The 24,205-nt window shown below is 37.8% G+C and overlaps 1 protein-coding gene across 6 annotated transcripts in view; it reads left to right on the top strand.

Annotated features, from left to right (window-relative positions):
* Positions 1-2,377: 2,377 nt before the first annotated feature.
* The window catches only part of ACSS3 (acyl-CoA synthetase short chain family member 3), a 98,516-nt gene continuing 76,688 nt past the window's right edge, over positions 2,378-24,205 (top strand). For all 6 annotated transcript variants that reach the window (XM_053977178.1, XM_053977179.1, XM_053977177.1 and 3 more), the window contains exons 1-7: positions 2,378-2,868; positions 9,020-9,164; positions 14,030-14,218; positions 18,810-18,944; positions 19,238-19,378; positions 21,656-21,736; positions 21,820-21,915. In XM_053977178.1, coding sequence (XP_053833153.1) covers positions 2,558-2,868; positions 9,020-9,164; positions 14,030-14,218; positions 18,810-18,944; positions 19,238-19,378; positions 21,656-21,736; positions 21,820-21,915 — 1,098 coding nt within the window. In that variant the 5' untranslated portion in view covers positions 2,378-2,557. The remainder of the gene's footprint in view (positions 2,869-9,019; positions 9,165-14,029; positions 14,219-18,809; positions 18,945-19,237; positions 19,379-21,655; positions 21,737-21,819; positions 21,916-24,205) is intronic.

The following is a 24,205-nucleotide window of genomic DNA, read 5'->3' as shown; positions in this document are numbered from 1 at the left end:
AATTTAATGCATTTCTTGTTCACTTGTATGCCCTACACCTCTAGCATAGCATTTCTAGTAAGACATATTCAAAATTAACACCAGTGTTTACTGTTCCAGTGCAAATTCCTTTGCTTAATACTTATACCTTCACATTAAACACACTATGGACAGAGTGGAAAAATGGTCAGCATTGCTGTTCAACACCACAAGAAATATTGGGCATCACTTTAAACATTAACGTGTTTAAAGCTCAGGTTACTTTGTTCAGTGTTAGTGTGTACAATTAGCCTGTTACTTATATTTAAATATTTTAGCTCGCCTGGCCTACAGAGTTTTCTCCCCTTTAGGGAAAAGGGAGGTGTTGTTCCAGCTCAGAAACAGATTGCTATCACCACCCAGAGGCCAGCTGCATGCAATTGCTATAGGGCTTTTCCTAACTAGATGGGCATCGATGGCAGTGTTGGTGATCCAAAGAAGGAAGCTTGTAAGGCAAATATTATGAAGGGTTGCTCCTTGGGAGTGGATAATTGTTGTCTACAGATAATGTACCTCTAGGAATTTGAATTGGGGAAGTGGGATTAACAATGTAAAGTCCACCAGTGGCACACCTCTGGTAGACAGTCACTGGGCTGGACTCAGCCACATAGTAGGATTGTGAACAGCAGTCTAAGGCTGTGTGTGATGATTTCTGAGCAGGCACACACAAAAAATTAATCGTGATTCTGTAATAATTTTAAATTAGAATTGTTCTTTTAAGTCAAAATTAGCCTACCCATTATAGAGGTAGGAAATATAAAATATAATTCTGGGGATATTTTTTAAATGCTAAGATCAACTATGTGTGACCTGATGGGGAGGTTGTGTTCTTCAGGCATATTTGTACAATACATGAACTACTGAGCATCCAGCAGCAATATCTGATTTCTGGGCTGTCATGGTGTCGACATTGTTTATGGTATCTGCAAGCTTCTCTTTATTTATTTTAAAACTTTGACTACCAAACTCTGTTGACAGCAAAAGTCCTGTCAAACTGATGAAAGTGTGGGCAAAATAATAAAGTTATTAAATTTGAGAACAAGTACATTTTCCTTTTTTTTTTTTTTTTATGTGTTTTTAATTTTCTTGCTTTGTTTGCATGCTGTAGAAGTAGGGAACTTTTCATAAAATGTCCACTTAGTCCTTAAGATGCTTGAGTTTTTTTGGGTCCTAACTTCTTTTTAAGAATAACTCTCTGATTCTTAACTTGAGCATTTTTGGAAATTACTTTATGCTACTTAGTACTTACTTTATGCTATTGTGACACAAATAGGAAGGAGAGTGAGGTGAGGTATTTCACACAGCACTGGACCGGGGGAGCTTGGTGAGATAATTATATTATATTATATTATATTATATTATATTATATTATATTATATTAATTATATTAATTATATTATATTATATTATATAGGCCTCAGAAACAGAAGCAGCAACCAGTCTTTATGCTGAAAGACCATTAAGGATTTTCAAGATGACCTAACACTTCTGATGAACTTGAACTCCACCCCTCATGTATTTTGAGCTAGGACAATACACTGATTTCATGTACTAAACCTACTGTAGTGGGTAAACAGTCTGTTTCTTCTCATCCCTTATTCCTTTATCTGTAATGTGATAAATTGTTATGTTCTTATTGCATTAATTCAACAACAATCAGGAAACAGGTTCCTAAATTAATAATGAATATAAAACACTATAATAGAGCTCCTCTTTGCTATATGACGTTTTTATAAGGTGATTACAGGAAGAATATCCTGAGAAACCTGTAATGGATAGGCCTATTAAAGCACTAAAATAATTTCATAAGTGATAAAATAACATTTGAAGCTGGTGTATGTCTTAGCTGACTTGTGCATTATAACACCCTGAATCATGCACACTGAAACTCAAGAAGGATTTCTAAATATATGTCATAATGAGCAAAACAGAAGATCCACTACAGATGATAGAGACCCTCTGGAAAGCACAATGAACCTGGTGGGGTTTGTTTGTTTGTTTGTGTTTTTGTTTTTGTTTGTTTGTGGGGTTTTGTGGCTTTTTTTTTTTTTCCTGGCAGAAACAGTATGTCTCATTTAATCGCTGGTAAGTTTCTCAAAGCAAGAATGTCTTTCAAAATAAATACTTGCGGAGTACTCTGGCTACGTGTCACGCAGACCTGTAAGTCACAAATGCTTTGAGATGTCGGTCACCTTTTTCAGTCTCTCCGCCTTCTTCGGTCGCTGCCAAGCGCTCACGGGTCCGGACGCCCCGGCCCCGGCCCCAGCCCGTTCAGCGCGGCTCTGGCCACAGCTGCAGCAACCCACAGTGCCCCACTCCAGCCGCTTCCCGGAAGCTCCGAGGGGCGGTGGCACCCGGGGGCAGGGCCGGGGCGCGAGCGGGGCAGTTCGGCCCGGCCCGGCCCGGCCCGCTGCGGGGGCAGTCGTGCTGTGCCCCGCCGGCCTCCAGGAGCCGCTGCCGTTCCGTCCCGTCCCGTCGGAGGGCGTTTTGGAGCCTTAGCGAAGCCAGTGCGGCCCCTCTCGCTTGAAGGTCGTGGAAGATGGGTTTCCTGGACAAGCTGGCGGCGCTGCCAAAACTTAGCCGTGCAGTGGCGGGCCGGAGCGGTGGTGCCTGGCGGCGGCCGGGCCGACCCTATGCGGGCGTCCCGCTCCCGGCCCGGGCCACCGCCGTCCCCCGGCCGCCGTCCGGCGTCCGCGCCGCCTCCTCCCGGGCGCTGGGCAAGTACGAGGAAGTTTTTCGCTCCTGCCTGGCGGAGCCCGAGAAGGTCTGGGGAGAAGTCGCCGAGCAGATCCAGTGGTACAAACCCTGGGTCCGGACCCTGGAGAGGAGCAGCCTGGGGAGTGCCTCTTGGTGAGTACCCGAGTGCCCCGGTGCCGAGCGGAGGTCGGGGCACGGCCGGGTCCGGGGGGCTCAGCTCGGCTGTCGCGGAGAGAGAGGACTACGTGCCCAGGGCCTGCGGGTGTGCTGGGTTGGGGGTCATGTGCTCACCACAGGACTATTCCACCATCTTTCTGGGATTGTCGGTGTGCGTCGCTGTTGGAGGAGATAGATGCGGAGCTTGATGGAATTAAATGGTTACACTTAGTTGAAACTAATAATTAAAAGCAGCATGGATGAGCGTGTTAGGGTGAGGGCATGCTAGTGTGGACTCTGGCAGGTGTGACATGTGCCTGTGTGAGTCCGTGTGTGGCTGAATGATGTGGATGAGTGCGCCTGATGCTCCCCATCCCACCCCTTTTGGGCCTGAATTAGCAACAGGCTGCCATGAGCATGGAAAACCCGGCTTCAAATGCCAGGGAAGTCAGGCATATGAAAACACAGGTGTATAAAAACTGTGGCTTTTAGGATTGTTTAATCTCAGATACTGTCTAACTAGGTTATAATTTAGATGTTGTGGTTAAGGTTATGTTTGGCAAAGGCATTGGCGTTGTAATATATGCATCAGTGAATGGTGAACTGTCCTAAGACAGAACATGATATCCTTCTTACAATTACTGGATAGGATTGTTAATACTTTCTCAAAGGTAATGTTAAAATTTTGTGTGCCCAAGAGGCACCTTTAGCTCTTTTTAGAGCAAGTTTACATCATGCTCTTGGGTCTTTTCTCAAGAAGCTGATGCAGAATATAAAAGGCAATGTAGGATAAGGGTCATCTTTGTTTGGTACATCAATGTTCTTTGCCTTTTTTGTATTTTTCTGGTTTGTTTTTGATTAAAAATGCTAATAATTCTAAAAATGTAGTTAAAATATTAATAATTCTCAAATCAGTGCAAATTAAAAGATATAGAGCCAGTGGAGTGGAGCTGGGTTTCTTACTGGTGTCTGATATCATTGCTTGACACCTCTAGTAGTAAAAACTTACATGTCTTAAGCTAAATTATAAGTAACACCCAGCCATAATGGACTGTGTAACAGTGGATAGATAGGGTCCTTGAGACTTTGAGCTCAAGGTCATGGCACTATTTAGAAAGTCCAGGTAGGATTGCCTGCATAAGTAGGGTCCAGACAAGAATGTAGAGAACAAGTCCTATGAGGAGCTTCTGAGGGAACTGTGGTTGTTCAGCCTGGAGAAAAGGAAGCTCAGGGGAGACCTTATGGCTTTCTATAACTACATAAAAGGAGGTTGTAGCCAGGTGGGGGTCAGCCTCTTCTCCCAAGTAATGAGTGATAGGACCTTAAGAGGGAATGGCCTCAAGTTGCACCAGGAGAGGTTTAGATATTAGGAATATTGCATATCAGGAAAAGCTTCCTCACTAGAAAGGTTCTCAAGCATTAGAACAGGCTGCCCTGTAAAGTGAAGGAACTACTAAACCTGGAGGTATTTAAAAGTTTTGTAGATGTGGTGCTTACAGACAAGGTGTAGAGGTGGACTTGGCAGTTGAACTTGGTGTTTAATGGTTGGGCTTGATGATCTTAAGGTCTTTTCCAACCTAATTGGTTCTGTGATCCTGTGATTAAAGATCAGTAAAGCTCATTGACTGTAGCATTCCCAAACATTATAATGAAATCAGTACAGTGGTTACTTTTGAAGGACTAAGGAATGAGAATATTATACATGCAAATGAATATAGTTTTGCTATCAGATTCTGTGAAACAAGTGTGGTTTGATTTGCTGAGCAGGATAAGCTTGTTTGTTTAAAGTAATAGAGTTAGGCATTTGTAAAGCATTACTTCTCAGGTGGAACTTGTTTCATCTTATGAGAGGGAAAAATGGACGTTTCATTGCCTGAAGTCAGACTTGTCTTCCAAGCTCTTTTCTAGCCTCACCTTTTAACTTGCATTTTTCTTCCTCTGTAGATGCAGAAACCAAAATTATCATGTTAATGTGGGCAAATACCTGAAGGGAGGTTTTACAGAAGACAGAGCTGGACTCTTTTCAGTGATGTCCAACGACAGGACCAGAAGCAATGAGCACAAACTAAAGCAGTTATGTTCCCTTTTTAAATGTGAGGGTGACTGAGCACTGGCACAGAGCTGGTTGTGGACCCTCCATCCTTGGAGATATTAAAGTGTCATATGGACATGGTCCTGATCTACTGTCTCCAGGCTGACTTTGTAGAAGCCTAGCAATAAGTGGGGTAATGTGTATGTCTCAAACACCCATAGCCAGATAGCTGTGGAGCCACCCAAGGATTGTTTGTAGTAATAATACCAAGAAAGACCAGGCTGTGGCTAGAGAAGGGGACCCTACAGAAGTCGGGCAGCACTTTTCTGGGATAAATGTCCTTGTTCTAGCCCCTGGAGATAAGCAAAACACAGTACAGGGCAGGAAGAAGGTTGAGAAATGGGCACAGACTGTAGAGGGATTGGGACCACCAAAGATTACCAAAGCCCTCTGACCCATTTTCAGAAAGGTCTAGAAGAATGGATTGTGCATGCTAACTAATTTGCATAGAAAACAAGAAACTTATCTATAGAATGGTACCCCCACAAAGCTCAGGTGCCAGTGTGCCTCAGGTCTCTGGACAGATCATCCAGCTGATGAGCTGGATCAACACTGGACCAGGACTGTTGATCTCCTTTTCTTTCTTTATGGTTTTCTTTCTGTCTCCCCCTCTTTATTTCATCTCTCACTTTTACCTTGCACCCTACCTTTATCCAAAACCCACCACCATGTTCTTATACTAGGGTATCGGGGACTAGCTTATACAGATTTCCATACAAAGTGTGTGGAATTTAGTAATAAAACTTTTTAAGTTTTTATAGGCCCACTGACTTTTGTAATTATTTTTGACTATGAGCCATTTATGAATCTTAGGTTCTGCCTTCCCCTTAAGGGTGGGATGCCACAGATCTGTTTGAGCAGGTACCCTCCAGAGGTCCCTTTAAACCTCAAGCCAGTTTGTGATTCTGTGGCATTATACAAAGATGCAAGTCTGAAGACTTGACATCGGGCTGTAATTGTTTGTATGCCAGGTCCCTGTTGTTCTGTAGATAATAAAATTTCAAGCAATTCAAATTTGTATAAACAAATGTCTTAACGTGCAACATGCAGTTTTATTTATTTTTTTAAGTTCATTTTAAATTATAACAGGCTGTGTACAATAGAGCATTGTACTTTAATGCCTCTGAAATCCCAAGTGGTTACCAGCAGTCAGTGCGCTTAGGAGGGTGACAGATGGGCAAGTTCTTTGAATATTTGAATAGAAGAGGGTCTTTCAGAGGACAGGCTGAAGAGAAAATAGACAGTGGAACTCAGCTGAGAAAGAGGCCAGGTATCCAAGCAAAACCATAGCTTGCTGACTTAACAGGGTAAAAATGGAGTTCTGGGTCAGGGAAACCGTGGAAGCTGTTTATGGGGACCTGAAAACTAGTACTAAGAAGTTCATATATGTGCATCTTGAGTTAGAATATGTTTCCTCTTTTGGAGACATTTTATTAGATCAATTGAGAATACCAATTTTTTTTTTCAATACCTTTGCTTTTGGTTGCAAAACCTGAGATGTACAGAAGCAGATGCTTTTCATATATTTTCCAGTGTAATCTATTTCAATTGAAGAAGTTGAAGGAGGTTGTTACTGTATTTAGAAGGCAGGCATAAGGCAATTCTTCATCTCTAAATACTGTGAGAACATGAAAGAAACTTGCAACATGCCCCAGTGAGTTTTCTTCACTCTCTGCCATTGAAAATACCAGTATTATATGAGTGGAATGCAAAATGATTTCCAGAAAATAAGTGATCAGTGTTACCATGCCCTGACTTGTATTTTTGAAGCAGTAATCCCGGGTACTGTTCTAAACTGCGCCAGTGACTGATACAGAACAAAGCATCTGTTTTTGCCTACGTGAAAAAATAATAAGAGCTATGAAGCATGGTTGCTCAAGAAATGGATGAAGGAATTGAAATTGTTTGATCTAAAAGCCAAAATGGAGACCTAAGTTTTAAACCACATAGAATTTGGTAAAGAAGTTGAATGAAAACCTTCCTTGAGTAGGCTTTGAACAGGTCAAAACTGTCGTCCTTTGCAACATGGGAAACATAGTCTTTAGATGTTAGAGAGAAAAATCTTTTTAATGCTGAAGTTGGTGAGAAACGTGAACAGATCATTTTGGAATCTTGTGGAATGACAGTTAAAAGGGTTAAGCAAGTATTTATTTAGGACTGTGGAAACAGTTTTGTCTAACATGTACAGGCAGAGGTCAATTTTGCAACATATGTTTTTCTTCTGATGGTAAGACATATGTGCAATATATAATCCCCTTTGAATTTTGGAAATGTTGCCCAGATTGCTATTCAGATGTTGCTTACACTTTTAAAACTGTGTCAGAGTCAATTTACATAATAATATCTCAAATTATCTGATACTGTCTAACATTTTATTCACCTCCTACTCTCATTTAATGTAAAAAAGTGCATATCTGCTTTTCTGATCCTATTAGAACCTCTTCCCCTCTCAGCAGGGTAACAAAGCTCTCATCACACCTTCCAGATAGTCTTGGTTTTTGATTAAACCTACAGTTATAGTTCTTTCACACACTCGTTTGTGATTGCTAAAAATTCATGTTGATGTTGCCATGTATCTTTAGAAGAACCAAAGCTCTCGTGCCTGCTCATGTTTTGACCATTTAAAGTGAATATGCATAGCCCATGTGTTCCCTTGTTAATATCATCCTACAGTGATTTGGTAGAAAAATCTGAATCTTAGACAACTTTTATGACAGTAATACAGAGTTTCTCTATAGTATGTAAAACAATTCCAGATCCTTTATTGTTCATATGGTTTTCCTTTTAGGGGAAGGGTTTTGTAGACTTTTGTACAGAATGGTTTGTGACTTTGATGGTCCCCCACTTTCTCCTTATGAATGGCATTGTAAAGGAGTTGCAGTAAGATAACTGCATCCTAAACATCCTAACTGGTTTTAATTTCATAATGGCTGTTTTTAGACAATAACGACTATCCCACAGCATCTGTGATATAAAAGTAATACATAAAATATCCTGATTTAGAGCAGTCCTTTACTAAACAAGAGAAGTGAAGGAGGAAATACTTTTTTAAAGCTAGTAGTAGGTTACTTTAGGCCATCTGTTATTTCTGGTTGCATTATAATAATATGTTACCACTGTACAGTTGTCCCCATAGAACCTTTTGGAAACTCTCAGCTGTATATTTTTTGCATATTGCTATTTTTGCTGCACAGATATACATGCAAACAGAAAAACAAACAAAAAGGGCATCCTTTAGTGCAAACTTTAACTTTTAGGTACTGTGTCATCTTCCAGTAAATAAATTGTCTTTGTATCTGGTACCTTCTGGTATATTTTTTACTTTGAGGATTATGCTGCACTTGAATTTTCTTTTTCTGTGTAAAATTACTAGAAAAATTAAACCTAAGTTTGTGAATTTTTTTTTTTTAAATTGGAAGATAAGAGTTCTTTTTAAATGTCTAACTATTGAAGAGGCTATGACTCCTATCACTTCACAGAAAATTTTGAATCACTGATATAAGAGTGTTGTCAAATGCATTATAATCATATGATCTTATAACTTGGGATCCCTTTCATTTAGCTACAGATGCTTGTATGTTTAACTGTTATTGCCAAGAGGTGAATAAGACTATTTTGAATCCTGAATGTGTTCTCCTTGAAAAGGGTATGTGTGTGTGCCAATACAAATTAGGATAATAGCATGTTTTCATAATGTCAAATTAATTTATGTGAATTTATGCTTTTTCTGTGATACCATACATATAAAAATCAGAGTGATTAATGCAAAGTAAGCTATAATAAGACCAATTTTAGCAGATTCTTAGTTAAGTCAGTTAAGATACAGTACTTTAACTTCTCTATTTTCACTAATAGTCATATTTAGCTTGTTGAGTCAATCATGAGGTTACAGAATAAAAAAATAACTTCCTGAAGTGAATATAATGTTTCAAGATTTGAATTTGATTTGATTTGTTTTTAATTGAATGCTCTCATTCCTTAAAAAAAAAAAGACCTAAAAAAAAGTTGTCTTAGTTTGGAAGGCTAGCTATTACATACTTCTAACTTCTTTTGTAGGTTTGTAGGTGGAGAGCTGAATATCTGTTACAACGCTGTAGATCGTCATGTTGAGAACGGACGAGGAGACCAAATTGCCATTATTTATGACAGTCCTGTAACAAATACCAAAGACAAAATAACATATAAGGAACTTTTGGAACAGGTATGTTTCAGAATAACCTTGTTAATGAGAGGGGCAATAAATATTGCACAGTAGGTAGATACCAGAGAGGTAGAAATTATCTACCTCACTAGTTTACTTTTTTAACTTGTCTGTATTTGATTTAATTTTCATTTCCCATAACAGGTCTTAATTAAAAGGTTAAGCATAGCATTAGTTAAGTCTCTTGACAGTTGCTGTGATGAGCAAAAGTACAGTTCCATAGAAATGAAATGTGTACCTTGGCTGTTGCTACGCATAACTTGAGTTTAAGCCTAAAATGAAACTTAACTGGGGGAACTCCAAAGAAAGCTGTGTTATCTGCCCCTATGCTGGTGGCCCTTCTGTCTGGAAGGTCTGTGGATTTTGACTTCCCTGTTGACTGAGGTAGCTTACTCCTGATGAAATTGTGAATATCCAGTTCGGCCTGAGCCCATTCAGATTTACTCTGTGCCTCACCATGGGTTGTTGCCATCATGGGTGTTTGCAGCCTGCCCCATTGAAAGTTCTTGCCGCTCAGGGCTGGAGATTTGCCCTCATGCTGCTACTCTTGTTCAGCTGTCTTTTTTCTTCCAGTTACATGTAGCAGTTGAACTTAACACTGAGTACAAAGAAATGTTGAAGTTGGACTCATATTCTTCCTTAATGTGTTTCAATGTGCAAGATGGATTACTTTGAATGTAACACACTCACTGTACTTAAGACATGCATGTAGTGTCTGGAGTAATGTGAACCTGTGGTTTAAAATATGAAACAAGGTCAGAATACAGTAATTCCATTTGCAAGGGGTTTATTCCACTGTTGCAAGAAAAGAGAAGTCATACAGCTACAAAGAAATGATAAATCTCTTATGCTTTCTACCTTTTAAGGAAAATATAGAAAACATGTACTCCTTACCAGTTTTCTATTTATTTACCAAGTCAAAAAACCAGCATGCTATATGGTATGCTGGAACAACTAACATTGATGTTTTAAGGAGTCAGAAGACTTTGAAAGGATCCAGCTCCTTATCTAATTTTATTCATACTAATATATAATAAGTATAATTGCAATTTTATATATACAATTTTTGTTGTTGTTTGCCTTTAGTAATTATGATATATACACAATATATATGCAAATGATGTGTATATATGAAATCAATTTATATATATGTTGCATATAATACTTGGTTAACTTTAATGCAGACATACAACATTTTAATGTAAATTATCTTAAGTGAACTTGCTTGGTAGAAATTTCCTCTGAAGAGAACTTGAAAAGTAGCCTTTCTTTCAGCTTTTTAAGCTTGATATTATATTGTCTTCTAGGTTTATGTCTCTGTAAGTGTATTAATTGTCTTAAGACATGGCGTATTTGTGCAAAGTGAGAACATTTTTCTAGTTGACATACACGTCCTTTCATGTACATTTCTTCTTACAGAGCATTGCCAAACCAAGTGGAAGAACTGGTTTAAGTTTTCTGGGGTATGTAGCAGTACTCACTCAGAAGTTCATTATAATCTTACTGGAGGCTGAGTCCTATCTAAACACTATTTCTTTATTCTCTGCAGTTTGCTCTTAATCAAAAGCATATAAATGTGAAAGGCAATATTTGATATTAATAGCTTGTCTGTTGAAGCTTTCTGGTCCACTTTGGTACACTAAGTTTATTGTGGTTTATCTGCTAGCTACCGGATTCCTGAAAACAAAAGTAACAAAGAGATCTGCTGAAAATGGGAGGGGTGTAGGCTGTTGTATTTTTTTCATGGCTCTTGTAGGTCTAGGAGAGTTTAGCTTGCATTGAAGGATTCTGTGCTTGGGTGTCCCAGCCACTATTCAACTCAGGAAGGTTTGGAATTCCTCTTTGGAGCATTTTGAATGGGACTTCTGGTTTTGTATCTTTTAAGATGAATTCTTTTGGTGTGGACCAAAACTGCTTTTGGTAACTGCCAGGAGTTTACTTCAGAACTGAATGACTTAGAAACCTTAGCTGGTAATACAGCTGTAGTTTTTGGTTGCTGGGTAAAAGTAAAATCATGCTTACTGGGTCCATGTGTTTGATAGAAGTGTAATTTATGCTCTGGTCTTCCAAGCTGAAAGCTTACTTAAGTTTCTTATTATATCACTTGGTCTCACGTGATTTTATTACTGAAATGCCAAATATGTTAAAGTGAGTGAGCAGTCTTAAATGTGAAGAAAAGTGGAGAAATAGCCTGTTAGTTTTTGAGTGATAAAGTACACTACACTGTATTAATGTAAATCATAAATGACAACACATTGTATTGTGGCTTTTAACAGCTTAATGAAATGTCAGTACTAACTTTTCTGCCCTCCCCCTTTTTTTTGAAGGAGTGATTGCTTGGATATTTCAGGGCTATCACATCAATCTGAAGGGCAATGTATACCTGCTTTACAATATTCCCCTGTCTTCCAAATAGTTGCAGATAGAAACAGTGTTTTATTGTATAGTCCAAATGTTTCCTGTCTGTCAGAAGGATGAGAGAAAGAGCACAAAGAAAATCATAGATACCCATGTATTGTATTGGATTGTTGTCTTCAGTGACATTACAGTCTTTAGGGTGGGGAAATTAGGTGCAGACAAGTGATTACTGGGTTGGCACAGGTGACATGTAGTTCCTGTCTGCAGTATGCTGTACACAAGTTCTGCTTTAAATGCAATTTAACTATGATAGATTTCAATAAAAATTACATAAGTACATGCAGATCTCTTTGCTGTCTCCCTCCTATACCCAGGAACCAGTTATATAGCTTTTTACAGGCACTGGGAGTCTTCTATTACAAAATTACTAATTACAATCATTAAATAATGTCTCTTTCCTTTAGCAGGAAAACATTGCATTTTTCATAATTTTTAATAATTATTTATGAAATAATGATAATTCATAATAATAATACCTGTCCATTGTGTTTAACTATTTATTGCCCACTATCCACAATTACATTGACTATAAAAACACTCACTAAATGTTATTTTCATTGCCTCTGGCCTTTTTGTCAACACTCTGCTTGGGAGTCACAAGCAGGGAAGATAACGATTAGCTTTTTTGTTTCTTTGAGAGAAGGTGATGTTAGCTCTGTGTTTGAAGATTTTAATGTTTTCACACTAGGAAGTACAGAAAAGTAATTTACCTTTGGAATTAGAGTTGCTATCTTTATTTACACTTACTTTCACTAATTACACCTAGAAATTACTGTAAATGCTGGTGGTACGGCAATAAATGCTAGCGTTGTACATGTCCAGTCTTTGGCTTTTGTTGTTTTGATAGTGTATATCCGTTATATATGATCTTGATAGGTATTAATAAGTCTAGCATTAAAGATATTTTCTCTTGAAAATCAGTAAAATTTAAGGTAAGAGATATGATCCATATAAATCATATAGATACCTAAATTTGTGTGAATTTTCAGCTTGATGTGGTGATGACTTTGCCGTACAAACATACTCTTTCTTGTGGCTGAAAATAACACCACAGATTTCTGCAGTGCTTACAGAAAATGGAACTTACACAGTATCTTCTGATGCAAGAGTGCCTGCTTGGGGCTTCTGTCTTTCCATTTTCTTAAATCCTTGGGGAGAATGTAGAAACGTGCTGTTTCATTGTGGATAGCTGTGAATTTAATGCAAAAACAGAGCAGATGCTCCTGGAGCTTCTGGATGTTACTGTCTTAGGTTACTGAAAGTCTGAAAATGTATTTCCACTGAAGAGAGAAACAGTGAGGTGGGAGATGGATATATTAAAGCAATATGGGAGCAAAGGTGCAGGAAATAATGTCATTAGGCAGAGAGGTACAACAGTAGAAAAGAGTAGTTAAAACCAGTAGTGGGCATTTGATTTGCCCAGAGTGGTCCATGTGCTTCTTCACTTGGGTAAGTAAATCACCGTAGATGATTTAGAATTGTTTTTTTTCAATGTCCTTACTGCATACAAAGCAGTTTGGGTCCTTTTCAATATATTTATGAGGATTCTAGAATGTAGTTACTCTTTAAAAAGAGAAAACTAATTTTTAAATACTATAAAAGAAAGCGTATCTTTCAGAAGATGCCACATTGCCATGCCACAACAAGCAGGTTGGGACAACTTCACAGTGCTTGTCACAGGCTCCTATGCTCACTATAATCCAACTTACTGTGTGGTAAAAACTAATGAAATATTCAGCACTGCTTTTGTGACCGAATGTTGTGTACTGTCAAAGTAATAAATATTTTCTCATGGTATTACAAAGACATTGCTGCTGATCAGTCTATTGCATTTCTTGAGTTCCAGTCCTTTGCTGCTGTACATAGTCTCTCTTAGGTTTCTGCATAGCAAAAATGAAAATCTGACAATGAGAGCAAAAACTAGTTTTAAACCTAAATATTTCTTTGAATTTGTGTTTCCCTTTGGTTCAGAGTAGAAGGTCTCTTGTCTCAGATGCTGAGAAGTTTATGACACTTCAGTAAAGAAAATACATATTGATTTGTGCTTCAAAGTTAGCTAGTTAGGACAGAACTTATATTATGAAATGACCTGTTTACATTCATTCTAAAGAGCTAAATTTGAGAAATATAAACTGAATAGAAGAATAATTGGTAGACTATAATTTAAAATTTGCTAGACATCGCTATTGATTTTTTTTTGATGTACTGACTACAATAGTCTCCTTCCATGTTTATTATACTGAAAAAAAATGTATTTGTAGGTTTTTTGCAAAAAATAAATTGTCTTAAATTTATTGAACCTTGATTACATTACATTAACTTTCTTTATCATACTGGCTTCTCTCTTTGATGTCGTGCGTCTGTTGACTGTATGAAAGTTTTTTTTTTTTTTATGGAGCAACAGAAGATCTGGAGAAGCTTTAAATATGAATGTTTTGTCAGTACAGGTCTCCAAGCTAGCTGATGTCATGATCAAACATGGTGTGAAGAAAGGAGATCGTGTGGTTATCTACATGCCCATGATTCCACAGACACTGTACTGTATGCTAGCTTGTGCAAGAATAGGAGCCATCCATAGCCTCATTTTTGGTGGATTTGCATCTCAAGAGCTTTCGGTTCGCATTGATCATGCAAAGGTAATAACCTGTTTGAAGCAACAAACGCCATTGCATTAGTTACTCCTATTAGTCAATGTCAAAAACTTGACTTGGATTTTTTCCTAGACAGGATAACATTTCTCTTTGTGTGGCACACAGTTTGTTTATAATACCTATTGTTGCAATATGAACAAAGTACTATGTCTGTGCTGAGGTTGATACTTGTATATCAGACACCAAGTGAGTAATTTTGACAAAATTGCTCCTTCTTCTACAAAAGCAGGAGTTTAACACACTGTTGTTTGTATAGAGTGTACTTTCTTTTCATGTTTGTCAATTTTTTTCTACAAAGTATTTCCCTAATACTGGCTTTTGGTTCAGCATTTTCTTCAAGGAAATGAGGAGAACTGTCCCAACCCTAAGTGATTTTACTGACTTGTCTGATGTTTAGACATATTAGGTAGTTCATTTTTTCAGCTATGTTATGATTTAGGAATGGTATTCCCCAATTTATTGTTCTCATTGAAACACTCCAAACCTTATGTTGCTTGCTTGCTCCCCTCTCTCCCTCTTCCTCCCTGTGGTGGGAAGAGGAAAATTGGAGGCCTAAAAGGTAAAGATCAGATTGAGGTAAGAACAGTGTGCTAGAAACAGTAATGAAATAAATGAAAAGTAACAGCAGCAATATTCATAGCAGAGTATGCAAGAGAGGCAAATGATTCACACCATGCTGAACCTGCACTACCCCACCACAGCCTCCAGAAAGGACTCATCCCGCTTGACAGCTATGGAAACAGTTGTCCTAAATAAGTGACTGTGCAGATTACATAACTAATAGAAGTGAATGCTTTAAAGGCTCCGTGTTTGGCATAAGTTGAGCTTGTTTATAAAGGATGTCTATGTTACTGAAATAAATATAGTAGTTGACTATTCTTAGTACCTTATATAGGCATATTAGTAGCTTGTATTGTGTTAGTTTCAAACTAGCTAACAATGGAATGGCCTATTCTTGTTTTCCACTAATGAACAAGGTAAAGTCTTTTGTCACCTTGATCAGTCATCTGAAGCATTCAGACTCTCTGAGGTAGCCATCTTATAGTTGAATCATGTTGCTTTGATGTATAAACCAGAACAGGATTTTGTGTAGGGCTCAAGTCTCCAGGATTTGCGGAACTTTAATGTAGATTTCTGTGTGCAGAAGTGCTTTTCAGATGACTGAAGTTTCAGTTTTATAAATATCTGTAAATAGAGAGTTGAATGCATTTCCTCTCTCTCTTTGATGCTTTAACAAAGATGTTAATAAAATGGCCAAAATGTTTTGTTGGAATGATGAAAAAAGGCTCTCAACAGCTCTCTAGTTTTCCTTGTCTTTCTTCCCACTTACCCATCTTTTTAACAAGCTAAAAAATAACATAGAAGAAAAAAATTATAAGCTTTAAAAATGGAGATTGCTACAAATACAAATCATCTGGCATGTTTACTTCTAGAGCATTTTGCAATTTTTGACTAATTAATCCCGATGTTTTTTCCCCAGGGGAAAAAGAGAGAGAGCACAAGAATCATAATCCTTGCTTCATGCATTAAAATGAAAAGAGAGAAAGTTTAAATTTTCTAAGTCCTAATTTACATTGTCTTTTGGTTTCTTTAAAAGGCAGTATTATGAATGATTTTTGGTCCATCTGATGTATAATAAAAATGTGAATAAGGGGGGGCATATCCTCAATCTAAGTTTCAAAACATGCCCCAATGTTCAGCGTGATAAAGCTTTCATGATAAGTGAATTACACACTCTTGAGGCTACCTGTAAGTACCTGTGATAGACAGTAAAAATGCTGAATAAATAAAGCAGTTGCACAATAACCTAACCTTTTTATTAGGCTTTTATGTGAATTGGTTTAGATGCTGCAGTACAGGACCTGATATTGGTGTAAAATTAATTAGAAAGCGTTAAAGATGTGCAGTGGAAGGCTGGCTGTAAGATGCTCTTGTAGAAGAAAAATCAAACTTCATACTCTGTTGGAAAGACTGAGTGAAAGAAATAACAAACACTTTCTAGTGACTATGAAAAAGTATACTTGGCCAGCTTAGCTTACTTTATCTTGAATTTTAAATAGGTCTGGAAATGCTGCAAAGTCCTGCAGCTGGTAATTTCTACTTGTGTCAGGTGTTGGCAGTTACAGGCATTCTGCAGTGAATTGTCATGAAGTGATACAGAGCATAAGAACAGGATTTTTTGTCATCTTTCCTTTTACTTGAGTCTGGGAATATATAATTTGTAATATTAAAGCAATACGTAGGTTCATACAATCATGGAACAGTTGGAAGGGACCTTTGAAGGTCATCTAGACTGACTTCCCTGCAATGAGCAGGGCATGTTCAGATAGATCAGGTTGCTCAGAGCCCTGTCAAACCTGACATAGAATGTTCCCTGGGGTGGAGCGTGTATCATCTCTTTGAGCAACTTGTACCAGTATTTCACCACCCTCATTGCAAAAAATATCATCCTTATATCTAGTTTAAATATACTCTCTTATAGTTTAGTACCATTACCTCTTTGTTGCATTGCAGCAGACATTGCTCATGTCCAGCTTTTCATCCACCAGTATCTCAAGCCTTCTTGGCAGGGCTACTCTCAATCCCTTCATTCCCCAGAGCACATTTTTTTTTGGAGGGCTTGGCCTGGCTCAGGTGTAGGACCTTGCACTTGTGCCCTGTTGAAGTCATTAAGTTGTCATGGGCCTATTCCTTGAGCTTGTCCATGTCCCTCTGGATGGCATCCCCTCCTTTAGGAGTATCAGCTGCATCACTTGAGGAGTATCAGTGAGTATAGAAGAATTTGTAGAAGGAGTCTTTACAACAGTATAAAAATGTTGGTCTTGTACCAACATCTTTTACTTTTGGGTCTTGCTTTATCTCATTTCTACTTCATAACGTTGCTGTTTTTTTTTCTATAGCTCACTATCTATGTCATTCTTCTCCAGCAGACCCTTGAACTCTTCCTGTTTTTTCTTCAAACTTGTTATATTTCTATCTAATCTTAACATATATGACTACATGGAGCCACAGAAGAGGTGGGAAATGGGTGTATGAAAGCAATATGGGAGCAGAGGTGCAGGGGAAATAATGCCATTAGGCAGAGAGAAGAAAAGAGCAGTTAAAACAAGTAGTGGGCCTTTGATTTGCCTGGAGTGATCCATGGTGCTTCTTCACTTTGGTAGTATATCACCTTGCCTAATTTAGTATTGGTTATTTTTACATGTCCTTACTACATACAAGGCAGTTGACCACAGGTGGGATCATCTACAAATTACTATAAAGCTAGTGATAACAAGATTCTTTCATCTTAACACTTGAATAGGACTGTGTATCTTGCATTTATTACACTCCATCTTCAGGGTGGCCTCCCAATGTATTGCAGCTTAACTGCATTGTATTGTATATCTTCTATTAAATCAGTGCATTCCAAAAAGGAAAATCAATGAATGCTGAAATTTTAAAGCTCATCCAGAATCTTCATTTTGAATACACATCAATTAGGGATATTTCCTGAATGACAGATTTGGACAGGAAACATTTTGTTATTGCACAAGCAAACAATTGAATTTGTGCTTTCTCTGCTGAATTTAATTTAGCCTTAACTGTGACATTGTGGTTTATGCCTACTTAATGGGATTTATGCTAATGCGTACAATTAGTAAACTAGCTTGATCAAACTGAGCGCCATATGATAAATAAACTTCTAAAACTTCAAAACAATGGAGATTGAAGACTTGTTCTTTTCCAAGTAAAATGTGTTCTAACACATAGTTTCCTTGGTGCTACCTTTTCTGTCCTGATAAACAAAAAATAAAAATACCAATCTTCAGACTGAAGTTGAAATAGCTTCTATGCAGTTTTCTTCACTTAAGAAGTCTTACATAAAAGCTGTGGTTAATTTATTGACAAAGATGTGAAATCTACATTTGGAAGGAGATATTGGTCTAAAAAGTCCCAGAACTATACAAATCTGATTTTTAGTAATTTTGCACCTTCAATCCTTCACCCATCTCTTGAAAAACTCTAGCCTTACTTTCCTTCACGTGCCTTATGGCTTTTTCTTATTCTCTTCCTCTATTTCTAGTTTCCTGCCAACTCTTGTTTGCCTTCTTTTCTGTCTTTCATTTCTTTTCCAGCCTGTGACTTTTATTGCAGGCTGTGAAAAAGCCAGCAAAGTTCTTCAGCTAGTATTGAAATGTGAAATTGGAAGCATTAGGTAGAAGGCAAAACAGTACAGCTAACTGTTGATGTCACTGCACCACTCTTCCTTAGTGGAGGAGCTGAGATGGACAGGGGTTTCTCTAGGTGTTCATTAATATTTGTGCAACTGATAAGAAGTTAATACTGTTGATTTCTTACTCAAATGTGTTTGAAAACACTGACGTGTCAGGAGGTATTAATGTTCTTCCAAACAAAAAGCAGATGCATGGACAGTGAGATTACACAAGCTTGATTTACTCTAGAAAAGTGATCTAACCCCTGTGTCTAATTATGTAAAGATAAATTGTATATGTTGAATTTAATGGAAAATATTATTAGGTTACATATCTAAAATACATTGCAAATGTACATATTAACTATCTTCTTTTTTTAGCCCAAACTTATTGTAACAGCAAGTTTTGGAGTAGAACCGAAAAGGAAAGTGGAATATGTATCTCTCCTAGAAGCAGCACTGGCAAGGGTACAGAGCAAACCTCATAAAGTTCTCATTTATCAGCGACCTAATTTGGTGGGTGTATAGTTGTACTGTCTTTATGCTAGCCTTCACTTATTTGTGTAGTGCATATGCCTTTACTTTTTTGCAAGAAATATTTTACTGTTTCTATTGTAGTTTGTTTTTAATTTTAAGAGTGAGCATTATATTCATAAGATTTAAATACTAAATAGAACTAATGCAGTAGAGAGATTACAGAAAATTGAATAGTACTGTATAAAAAATTTGAATATTATATGTTTTTTGAATGAATTCAATTTATTCCATGTAGTTTTCTTTTCACAGTTTTCTTATTTTTCAATGGGCAGGGCCACGTTTCTCTTACCAAAGGCCGTGATCTTGACTGGGAAGAAGAGCTTGCAAAAGCCCAGTGTTCAAAATGTGTCTCCGTGTCCTCAGACCATCCACTTTATATTCTGTATACGTCTGGAACAACAGGTTTGCCCAAGGTAAAGGACTATGAGTAGTCTAAGTGTCTGTGACCAACTATTTGCAGTTCTCTGTGAAAAAATATTTAATTGAAAAGGTTGAAAATGTTTGCCAGAGCACAATGATATGCATTCTACAAATAGTTTCATCTCATTTCTTCACATTTCACTATTTTAAAGGAAGTGTCTAGGAATAAATAATGGTTTTAAATTTAAATAGTAGTAGTATAAAGATGCATTTTCTTCAATTGTTTGTATAAAATAAACTTTTGAGGATACCAGAACGTCTTTTATTCAGTACTATCTTCTGTGTTTTAGCTTTCTTAGATAAGCATAACATAGTTACTTAATAACAAGACCAGTTAATATATTGCTTGTGTGATAGCATTTATTGCTGACTAATCTTGTTCATTATTTACATATTAGCTAATTTTTCTTGTAGATAAGATGTGCTGAATGACATTACCGATTGAATGAAATAAAGCATGTTCTGAATGCTTGTGTTACTGCGCAGTTCTGAGTACATAATACCCTGAAAAGAGAAGTTTAGATTAAATGACAATTAACAAAGGGTATTCTTTGAAAATGTTTGCTTTTGAATGTAAATTAGTTTTAACAATGTATTTGTAAAGGATTGTATTTTAAAAGTTAACTCTCTGAGTGTTTTCCTGGTACTTAAAATGCTCTTTTACAATGTGGAAGACAGGCTGAATATAATTTTCTGGAGATAGTCTTACCACCACTGATTCAGACAGTATTACACATCCTGGAGAGAACAATTCTACTTGTAAAAAATTATTTAATGGTGTTGCCTAGAAAGTTCAGAATCTCTTAGGATGTAATGGAAAACAAACATCAGTTTTGCTGAGAAAAATGTCTTCCACTTTTACCCTCAATGTGGGCCCTTGAAAGCAACATATATATATCCTAAATCATACAGTTGTATTGTCAAATACCCAAGATAAGGTCCTTTGTTATAACAGATATTTTCCTTGACTGAGTATCAATAGAGTATCTCAGAGGTAATAGGTCTCAGAAGTTTACTTCACTGTGTTGTCTCTGCAGAGAAAAATACAGATATCTTGAATCAATCACCCTTACAAGAGAGAGATTTTCAACTAGCAGTAAGCTACAATAAGTAACTCTCAGTGAATAAAATAACTTCTTTATTTATTTAAGTAACTTAATTTAAATGGTCATGCAGGTAAAACTACTTGGTTATGACCATCCTAAAAAACTTTTGTTGATCTCAGAACAGGGGCTAAGTTAGAAGCTGAGTTGAACAAAGGCAATCTGCTGTCTGAAATTGATGAAGTGTTTGCCTTAGCAATCTCCATTTTAATGAGTTAATATATCTCTGCAGTCCCTTATTTCTTGGATGAGGCCTGAAAGTGCCCATTTCATTCCATGAAGTGCATCAAGAGAATGTACCATGCCTAGCACAGACAGACAACTGCATTGTAATATCTGAACACTGCATATTTGTTTGGTCCAGTGGATTTCATCTGATTTTTAGTTCAGGACACCAGGATGTAGTTTACTTAATTCTTTCTTCTAGGAATAATGTGCTAGAAGGTGATATTGTCACTATGTCAATATGGTCAATATGTATTGACCATACTAACATTTCAAAATATGTCCAAAAGTTTCCTGTTAATGATGTTCCAGAGCTGGTTTTTGGTTTACCAAGGTGCATGATGCTGTCGATAATCTCTCTTTCTAATTCTCAAATCCCTCTTTTAGCTGAAGACTGGGGTGGTATTCATTCAGCATTCACGTGTGCGCTTCAGGCTAGATGAAAAAATGTCAAGAATATACTCTGATATCTTTAAAAAGAATCAGGGCAGAAATGGACATTTCAGGGAGTATTTCATCCAAGTTTTTTCAGGGGTCATCTACTTTGCAGGTGCGAAGATGATACAGATAGAGTAGGCAATGAGTTTAAAATGTGCCTAGCATTGGTACAGTTTAAGTGAGGTAAATACTTAATCTCTTATTTTTTGTCAGTATATATTGACTGAGTATTTGTATATCCAACTTCTATGAGAGAATTTTAGCTTTGTTAGTTATCTTTTGAATGTTTGTTTTATTGTATGTTTGGTTTTTGTTTTCCAAAACCACTTCTTTAGTGGAAGTGTTAGTATGTGTTTGTTGGAATGGATCCTTTTCTTAAAGAAGTATTTGAGCTGGACAACTTTAATTCCATTGCTACTAAATCCTTAACATTTAATTGAACACAGCAATATGATTGTATCCTTCAAATCTTAAATACTTAAATACTCAAATTTTCTCATTTAGGGAGTTGTGAGACCAACTGGTGGCTGTGCAGTTATGCTGAACTGGACTATGTCAGCTGTATATGGACTCAAACCTGGTGAGGTAATTTTATTTAAATGTCATGTAAACATTTTTTAATGCCTCTTATTACTCCTAACTATAATTTTGTTTATATTTCATTTTAGGTATGGTGGGCAGCTTCTGATTTAGGCTGGGTTGTTGGTCATTCCTACATTTGCTATGGACCTCTCCTTCATGGTAATACTACAGTTCTGTATGAGGTACGATCCAGTCTAAAAAAACCCCCCTTAGAAGTAGCAGCATCTCCTCCAGCTGATGATCCAGATGATCTTGTTTATGCCTGTCTATTCTTCATGCCACAGATATTTAAATTGTGTGTGTATTTTCAGTGTTTATACTCTCCAATCTCTTAGAGTACTTTTTAAGGAAAACTTACTTCACTGTTCTTCAAGCTTGTCTATATTTGTGTGAAGGGTGATGGTTAGCAGCATAAGGAACCCTGAAAGACCAGAACTAGAAATGGCAGGTGGTGGAGTGTACCATTGATTAGACTACCTTTATTTTGGAATTTGGAGAGGGTGTTGTGTTTTGCATATCTTGTGATGAAAAATACTGGATCTTAGTTGGAGGCAATTGAGAGTTGTATGCTTGGAACCAGAACTCTAATGAGAGTTGTCTCTTCTTTCCTCTCTACCACTCAAGGAAGCTGAACTCAAGACACAGATGACATTTGGGGCTTAATCCTTCCCTTCAGGGGATGAAACCTAGTGGGGTGGAGAGGAGACTAGTCCAGTTGGAGTAGCCTATGTCATCCTTACTTTGCTGCTCAAAAAAGTAATCATACTTCCTTACATTGTTGTTTTTACAGAATTTATTGCTGATTTTTCTGAATAAGAAAGAGCAGAAACTTCACCCAGTAGCAGAAATACACATTTGTAGACTCAAATGTTGTATTAGCTTGAGTATTAAATTACTATAGTCTAATTAATGCTTAAGTGCGTAATAGATGTTAGATTCTTCAGTCTAAGGGGATTAACTCAGCACTACCACAATAGTTGAGCAGAAGAGGAAACCAGTGTCGAAAAATTGGCAAATCCTTGCAGGTAATAAAAAGACTTTAGTAGTTTTATAATAACTACTTTTGAACACTGATGTGCCTAGGCCACGTTACAATTGTTGCATGAATTTTCAGAAGAGAATCACTACAATGAAGAGGTTTTCATTCTAGCAGGTATGGAGTAAGCCAAGAAGGAATAGGAAGTGGAGTAAGGAGTTCTTCAGCATTTTCTGTTGCATAGTCATCTTACAGTGAAGTTTTATCTCTATGTGAATGCATGGGGATCAATGTAATTATTGTAATTGTAAAGGTACCTCTGAGTTTAAACTGCTGTACAAAAAAGGAGTAAAAATCTTACTTTTTTAACAGCAAACATAAAAAAAATTAGAGTTAGTATCAGACTGACCTACATATCTGCTTTGTGATTTTTTTGCTCTTGGTGAGATCATTATTAAACAGAAATAGTACATTTTCCATTTTTTTTTCTCCATGATGCCACTAATCAAGGCTTCAGACAGTGTTCATGACATAAGTGTCATCTTTTTGAGGGTTAATAATGGGCAGAAAAGGAATGTGTCTGTACACACAGGAATACAAGTAATATTTACAAAGAGAATAGTGCATAATTTTTCCTCTGCTCAGAAGACTGTATTAATAGTAAATATTCAGAAAGTTTTAGTCAAGTCTCCTAAATGGTTGCCTAATTATATATTTTGGGTTACGAAGTATCACTGTTTAGCCATTGGGGAAGAACATTGTTGCATCCTGGGGTTCAGGTTTAGATTAGGGTTTTTAATTTATGTTAGATAAACCAAGTTCTGTAATCCCGCGCACCCCCCATGTTTCCCCTCCCCATGGTTGTTTGCTCCTAGCTGCATGCTATTGGAGCTTACCCCAATCACTCAGGCAGATACTCCCCATCCTTGCCAGAGAGATCCTTGCCAATCTCCCTGATGCTGCATCCCTACTAGCCCTGTTGGTCGCTGTTGCTGGCGTCATAGCCACGGCAGCTGCCCCTATTGGATGGGAAGCCATGGATCCTCTCGCCCCGCCCCTCCATAAAATCCTACCCTGCCGGCACACAGGCGCCATTTTCTCCCATGCGAGTGCTGGGAGCGGTTGCATCTTTCCATCTAACCGTACCACGTGACCAATAGACCGTTCCAGCCCAGCACAGAGTAAATGGACAATTCCTTACTTCTTTGCTGGATCCCTAGCACACAGTAACAGTGACTGGCCAGCCCACGTGCCCAGGACACGGTAGCCGTGTCTGGGAACCCGCGGCAGAAAACCCCGGCAGCACATGGAAGCTACGCCACAGCCGGGCTCCCAAGAGCTGCTTGCAGCCGGGGAGAACAAAAGCAAACGCTGCAATTGGCGCCCGAACGTGGGGCCGAGGCCAGCGCTCAGCTGATCACGTGGACGGAGGTTCACTGCGGAGCTACGGAAACAGCGCCGGGAGCCGCCGCCGCCGGCCTGGAGTCGCGCGCCGC

This window comes from Vidua macroura, chromosome 5, assembly GCF_024509145.1.
Source record: "Vidua macroura isolate BioBank_ID:100142 chromosome 5, ASM2450914v1, whole genome shotgun sequence".
Classification (NCBI taxonomy): Eukaryota; Metazoa; Chordata; class Aves; order Passeriformes; family Viduidae; genus Vidua; species Vidua macroura.
The sequence above is the reverse complement of the archived record's forward strand: the minus strand, read 5'-3'. Positions and strand labels throughout refer to the sequence as shown.